The sequence below is a fragment of the Hordeum vulgare genome, chromosome 6H, assembly GCF_904849725.1.
Source record: "Hordeum vulgare subsp. vulgare chromosome 6H, MorexV3_pseudomolecules_assembly, whole genome shotgun sequence".
Lineage (NCBI taxonomy): Eukaryota > Viridiplantae > Streptophyta > Magnoliopsida > Poales > Poaceae > Hordeum > Hordeum vulgare.
This window is the reverse complement of record NC_058523.1, coordinates 7,513,513-7,520,751: the sequence shown is the minus strand read 5'-3', so window position 1 is coordinate 7,520,751 and position 7,239 is coordinate 7,513,513. Positions and strand designations below refer to the sequence as shown.

The 7,239-nt window shown below is 39.6% G+C and overlaps 1 protein-coding gene across 1 annotated transcript; it reads right to left on the bottom strand.

Moving 5' to 3' along the window:
• Window positions 1-218: 218 nt before the first annotated feature.
• Window positions 219-6,654, bottom strand: LOC123406026 (wall-associated receptor kinase 3-like). Its single transcript, XM_045099528.1, has 4 exons — window positions 5,603-6,654; window positions 2,476-2,955; window positions 1,642-1,794; window positions 219-1,557 (listed from the first exon to the last, which is right to left on the bottom strand). The coding sequence occupies exons 1-4, from the start codon at window positions 6,519-6,521 to the stop codon at window positions 308-310; spliced, it is 2,802 nt and encodes a 933-aa protein (XP_044955463.1). The 5' UTR covers window positions 6,522-6,654; the 3' UTR covers window positions 219-307.
• Window positions 6,655-7,239: the final 585 nt, after the last annotated feature.

Here is a 7,239-nt window from a genome sequence, read left to right as displayed (position 1 = left end):
TCAAATTTTAAAAAAAATATGTTGGTAAGTTTTTTATCATGGGTGCAACGGGGGTGCAATGTGTGTGGGTACACAAAAATCAGTTTCGCTAGCTAGACAACCTACGTAGGGTGGACTCACAGGATCCACAAAGTTTGGTATAGTAGTTTCTCCACACCAGGCCTGTGAAGTTAAAATTACACTACCGACTAGTACATGGTTACATGGTGCCTGACCTAAAAAACGTACATATGTGCTTGTTTATCGATGCATAAAGGACAAATGATCATAGGTGCAGTAAGCGTAGAGGCTAGATTCATACACACATCTAGCGTGAAACACCATCATATGACATGAATTCTTGCTCAAAGGTATAGCACCGTTTGATGTTTTCAGATGGCAAATTAGCATTGCCACAATCAGAAGCGACCAACTGATGGGAGCTACCTTTTTCTCTTGCTGGAATTAGCAGTGGTTCCTTCTCTTCTCCATTCCCTGGATCAACATGGCACAGTTTTAACCTTTCTGTTTGTAGAACCCTCAAAGCCATCTCCACCTGCTTCATGGTAGGTCTATCCTCGCCTCGGAGACTCAAGCACATCTCTGCAAGGGAAGCTACGCTGCTAATCTCTTCCTCAGTTGCTTCATCCAGAACTTGGGCAGCCACTATTTCTGTAACTGGCCTCCCTTTCAACCCCGAAAGAAAATAGTTTGATAAGTTTTGCTTCGAGCCTGACTCGCTTGTGAATATTGGCTCTTTTCTGAGAAGTAGCTCAATGAGTACAACACCAAAACTGTAGACATCACTTTTCTCATTCAATTGTCCAGTGTAATAATACTCAGGATCCAAGTACCCAAACGTGCCTTGCACATTTGTCACAATGTGAGTTTGGTCAATAGAAACTAGTCTCGAAGCCCCAAAATCAGCGACTTTAGCTGTGTAGTTTCCATCCAATAGTATATTGGATGATTTAACATCACGATGAAAAACCGATATCGAGGCTGCAGAATGGAGATAAGAGAGGGCTCCCGCAGCTTCCACAGCAATCCTTATGCAATCATCCCAAGATAAACAACCAGTGCTAGAATCAGAATGAAGAATACCAAACAACGATCCATTTGAGATAAAATCGTACACTAACAGAGGTACCTCAGTTTCAAGACAACATCCAAATAGCTTTACGATGTTTCGGTGGTTTATTTGGGAGAGGATGACGACTTCATTGATGAATTGATTGATCTCACCTTCCTCAATCACCTTAGACTTTTTTATGGCCACTACCCTTTGGTCAGATAATATGCCTTTGTATACCATGCCGTGCCCTCCATGGCCTACGATACGTGTTTGATGGAAGTTGTCTGTTGCCTTTTCTAGCTCTTCCACCGAGAAAATCCTTGTTTTGTCACTTGCATTTTCATCCGATGATATAAGTTGTTCTAAAAGAAGACCCTGGTTTTTCCTAAAATATCTCCTCCGTAACTGCCTTTGGCTGTATCTTTTCCATCTGTGTACAATGAAAAGTCCACTCAAGATGAGAAGTAGAATTCCAAAGCCACCACTCAACCCAATGATAACACCTGAAAATAATAAACACATCTTAGCCAATTTATTGCATTCTTTCATTTGCTTACCAGCGAATGTGATGGATCTAGAGAACTCACCCAAGTAAGTAATTTGTCTTTTTATTGACATACATTTCCTTGTTGTTGTATCATAGTCCATTTTATCAGGACACTTGCTGCAATAGTAGCTTCCCACGATATTATTGCAAACCTCTTCACATGTACCATTTGCTTGATTGCACTCATCAATATCTAAACCAAGATCTCATCTAGCTTAGACCGTGACAGATAAGTTTAATATATAGTAGAGATCAGTGCTACTGAAGTGATTAATATCTGAATCAACATCTCATCTATTCTCCCTAAAAGAGATGAGCAGGTCCTAGTACTTGTCATGATCGGTACTAATTAGCTAACTAGTGGATATTTGTACCGTCGATCGTGTTATGTCTACTATGTGATGGAAAGCTATCTACCTAGGATGATAACAATTAGTTTGTGCATTTTTAGTCATGAATGCTAACAATTAGCTAGTGGTTAACGTATGATGATGATGATGATGATGAGACATTGTTATATCACTATGATAATGATGATGATGATGAGACATTGTTTTACCATGTACTATCAGTGCTATATGTATATGTTGGACTCTATAAAAATATGTATAACTGTTGTATAAGCACCGCACAAATACACATAGTTAATAGTAGCGCAGGGTCCAGAACTGTGCTATGACTACTTAGTTGTAGCCCAGGTTGCAGCCGCGCTACTACTACCTCGTTAGATGTAGCATGCTAGTAGTAGTGTGGCACCCCGCGCTACTACTAGCATTTTACCCCGCGCCACTACTAGGCTTATCACTAGCAGTATTTGTACAAATTGCCATGACAGGTAATTATGAGATTTGCTTCACAGATAAAGAAAGAGTACCTTGACAACCCTCTTGGATATATGGGTTTCCGTGAAAGCCTCTGGAGCATTTGCAACGATAACCGTAGAGACGATTTTTTGTAGAGTTGACAATCAAGCACTCACTATTGATGCTAATACATGCATACCTATTGTTGTCCAATTCTGCCTCTTGGCAGGTTAGATTAGCAACAGCCCATTGTGATAATGTTGTTTCCCCATAACCCATATAGAGATCAGGTTCTTCATCAATGTAAATCCTTAAAAATTCTTGTTGGTAATATGCTATGTATTTAATTTCAATGAGCCCCTCCTCAATATTGATGTGCACCACTTGATGTACATCATCTTCCATTTGGAGTGTAGAGGTTGTCGCATTTGTGCAATTGAGCTGAAATACCTTCCTTGCAAAACAACCTTCTTCTACGCCAAAAGGGAATGGGATTTCAATGTCCCCACATTGTCGTGTGCAATTTTCCACTCGTTGGATTCGGTTATATCCTATTTTCACAAATAAATTAAACAGAAGTTTCCTTAGACAAAGTACAATATTACATGGTGTCTTTAATATAAGTAGCCAAATCAAAGACATAATTTTGCAAGTGGGGATAAGTACTAATATGTGCATGAACGATTATGTTATAAAGTTTGCAGCCGAACACCAGTACATTTTTCATTTGGATCTCATTGATCTATGTTCATTATTAGGATTTTGGTCATATGCATCATTGCTAGCCATTTTTTAAAGATAAAATACATGCTTTTGTGTGTTGGAGTTTGAATTCACTTATCTTTTCCATGTGTGAGTGAAACATACGATTTTTTGAAGTTCTGAGATCCAAATGACCTCTATCATTTAATATTAGCCATGTTATTTAATTTCTGATAGTATATTTTGACATATTTTTTGTGGAACATATAGCTCGTTATTTAATTGAGATAAAAATGGTTTTAGTATAGAAGCTTATGTAGAAGCAATAAATGGTAATCCAAAAAATGAAATACTACAACCACAAAAAAGTACTAGGAAAATGTTTTCAAAGCTGGAAAGGTAGCTTTTTCTCGGCCTTAGGTTTACATCCATTGTCAAGCGCAAAATGACCAAGCTTTACCTCATCCTTTACAAGGATGGATACCCTAATGCGGGCATGCGGCTGGACACCCTTATTTGGAAGATTCACATATATTTCTACCTCCATTGTTCCTGCTTGTTTTGAACGAGCTGCATTATGGTTGCTTTATAGTTTTAAAGGTAATATCTCGAAATTCAGTGTCCTTTATTCTTTTTTTGGTATGTTTTTGAAGCTTCAATATACTTGCACTTATTTCTACCAAATGTAACTACACCCATGTCTCACATACTACCATGTGGTTGTATATATAATCCTTTATCATTTTGAGTGTGTTCATATACTACATCTAAGATATTTCAAAGCAAGTTAAATGAAAATTTTGTAAATGAGTCCATAGTTTTTAGTATACTCTGTTGTAGCATGTTCCCTTTTTAGGAAGTATGTTCCCTTTTTGTAGTATGTTGGTTTATATGTCCAAAGCAAGTTACAACCAGGGAAGGGACGCAAGTGAGTTTCACAATGCAATTCATCTGCCTTATTAATTCTTCCTTCTTGTTTTTGATATACCAACAAGATAGACCGTGAGTTGCAATAGGTGAAAAGAAAACACAATCCTCTAACCCAATAATCATGAATCTGGACTCTAATAGGTCCACGTCCTTTATTTCGACACACGGCGTTCCATTTGTGTAGCCACTTATCCTCTTTCCTACCATCATCAACAGTGGACTAAGTGTTCACACAATCATAAAACATTTGAATGTTTCCAATTCTAAGGCATGTCTCTGTCACCCGGCATAAGACGATGAATATGCTTTTTCTGTGAGGTTTTGACGAGGCGTGCATGTGCATGGTTATAGATTTATTTTGTCTTCTATCCAGATTTTGATCGGGTGTTCAATGTGAATTTGGACTGGCACCGATATGAAAGAAAGTCGGATCATGCTATTGATTAAGGTTGCATCCTATATAACATCTTTTAAATGGTTAACAAACAAAATAACATCATATTCAGAATCGACATATTTTTTTAATCAAACTTCATATATAACAAGTTAAATTTAAAATAAGTTTTTGAAACATGGGGATATTTTTTAAAGTATTTGATATGTACTGCGGGTTGATTAACTCAATTATCAAGGGGTTTCTTGGAAAATCAAAAATCTGACATATACCTAGCCCGCGGGTTGATTTCCAAAAGGATAAAGGGATTATTCAAAACAATTGATTTAAAATTGGAATGTCGGCTGATTAACATAAACGTGAGGGAATGTTATGTAAAATAGCATGACTGACCAAGAATATCTATTTTTTTATTAGTAGGTATAGATATGATGTATTGATAGAAATCTTAGTTATGGAATTAGGACGCCTCATATGTGTCAAGTATACATGTATATTATATCATGCCTAGTGCGTGGTTATTCTCTTCTAATGAAATCTCTAAAAAGATTTATATTTAGGAACGGAGGGAGTATAATATAGCTTCTGGTTGAGCCTCCGTTAATGACATGGTCCGATAGTTAAAACTTTGCAAAAATACTCTTAAATGCACTTTAAATGAGTAAACCAACAAACATTCATTTATCGCCCCACAAACTTTTGACTCAAAATTCGATCCTTGATAGAGAAACAATAAAGTCAAGTCCGGATAGTGGCTATAATATGATTTATCATTTTTTTTGTTTCCAAGATATAGATCGAGTCTGGATAAAAAGTTATAATGTTATACACTCTCCGTCCCACAATATAAGACATCAGCGGACGTTTATGTGACCGGATTTGCCAAGTCCTGTTGTAGATGCACTAGGATAATACCTGGTACCCACCTTAAATGTAAATAAATAATTGCTTCTGGAGTAGTAATTTCTACAAATTGCTAAGTCAGTCAAACGTATTTAACCCTTTTGCAACCAAAGGAAAAAAGGAATTTGAAAGAAAAATGAAGGTTCTTTTTTTTATATATATATAGTGCAAGTCAAATGATGTTATATTTCGTTTTATTGAAATTAATTCTAATATAAGGCATGGGTTAGTTTAAATTAGCTGGAGAGATGCATGCATGCATGTGTTACCTTTGTCGCGGAAGCAGCCGTCGGCAACATAGGGATTGCCAAGGAATCCGACGTTACAGGAGCACCAGTAGCCGTCGCTATATGCCGACCGTCTCTCAGTGCAGCTGCTATTCTTGCTGAGGCAGGCGTAGGTTTTTTCGTGTCTAACAGCTTCGGCACAGTTTGCCTGATCCACCACATTCCACCCCAGGCTTGCATAGTCCGTTGTTACGCTCATCTTGTTCCACAGGGGACTTGTGTGGTCGACCCTGCTGCTATCCACGCCGCGCTGCCGGACAAAGCTGAACTGAAACCCATTAAAGCTAGAAAATTGGACGGTGCAGCACCAGGTGCCGTCGCAGTTCTCCCTGGCCGTCGTCTCCGTGATCTCGGTGCCGGGGCAGGTGGTCGAGCAGACCCTGAAGGTCGTGTTCGAGTCGTGGTTGAGCAGGTACGTGTCGAAGCCGCAGCCGGTGACGTTTATTACGGCATTCAATCCAACAAAAGATCTCCCCGGAGGCAACCAAGAGGACAAGTTGTAAACGTCCACGCCGGAGACGACGGTGACCTCCTCGTTATAGTTGATGATTATGTACTGCGTCCATCCGACCTTGATGCCGGAGAGCTCGGAATCGCCGTAGGCGACGACCTCGGTGATGTTGTCGCTCAAGAAGAGCCTGGAGGTGCCGCTGCCGCCGTCGACGACGCAGGTCAGGTTGAAGTCGGGGTCGCGGAAGCAGCCGGAGCCGATGCCGAAGGGGTAGGCGAAGCTCAGATTGCCACACTTCCTCGGGCACCTGCCGAGCATGGCCGGCGACGGAACGACAAGATTGCTCTCTTCATACTGCCGACCACTTGTCGCTACGGCGCCAGACACTCGTGTTGTCTGCGTCCCTAGCAACGCAAGCACAATCATGAGGAAGCCGCACCCCATTCTCATCTCTCGCTCTGCTCGATCTGTTTTAATACTCTTCTAATGATGAATCAACATCCTTATTCAACTTGCATTATTTATAGTCCTAGAGCACATTACCAGTCTGGTGCCTAAATATTGTTGAAAGTACATTCGGGGCCTATCGTCCAATGGGATAATAAAAAGCTGATATGTGGTGGTGTAAGGAGCATCAGCCACTATCGTCCATGTCCGCCTGAAAAAATATCAGCCAACGCATGCAGACAACTGAGCTATCCTCATCATGGATGCATATATGGTTTTCCCCTTGGACTAGTCAAGATCTACGAATAAGTCAGTTCAAAATATCTTATTGTCATTCTTCAAAAATACTATGAATGTTTATTACTCCGTTCATTATTCCGTTTCTAGAAGCTCACAAATAGACACCCGCATTGTTGGAGATATTACCTGCGGTGTGACCAACCTTAATTGGAAAATAATTTAAACTTTCTAACTAAATGAATATGCTAACTAAGGGTCGATCCTACACTTGAGTACGCTCTGATATCATCTCTGTGAATTTTACATCAGTCAAACAAGCATTGGTATGACAATCTATGAATTTACAGATGAATTAATCTTTCTGGCATGACGTCAGCTAAACTATTGTTTAGATTGTGGTCGAGGAAGAACTCACATGTATGGACAAGGGTCTAGCCTTGGCAATGCCCTAGACCTCATTGTTGCTTTAGCTCGAGACTGA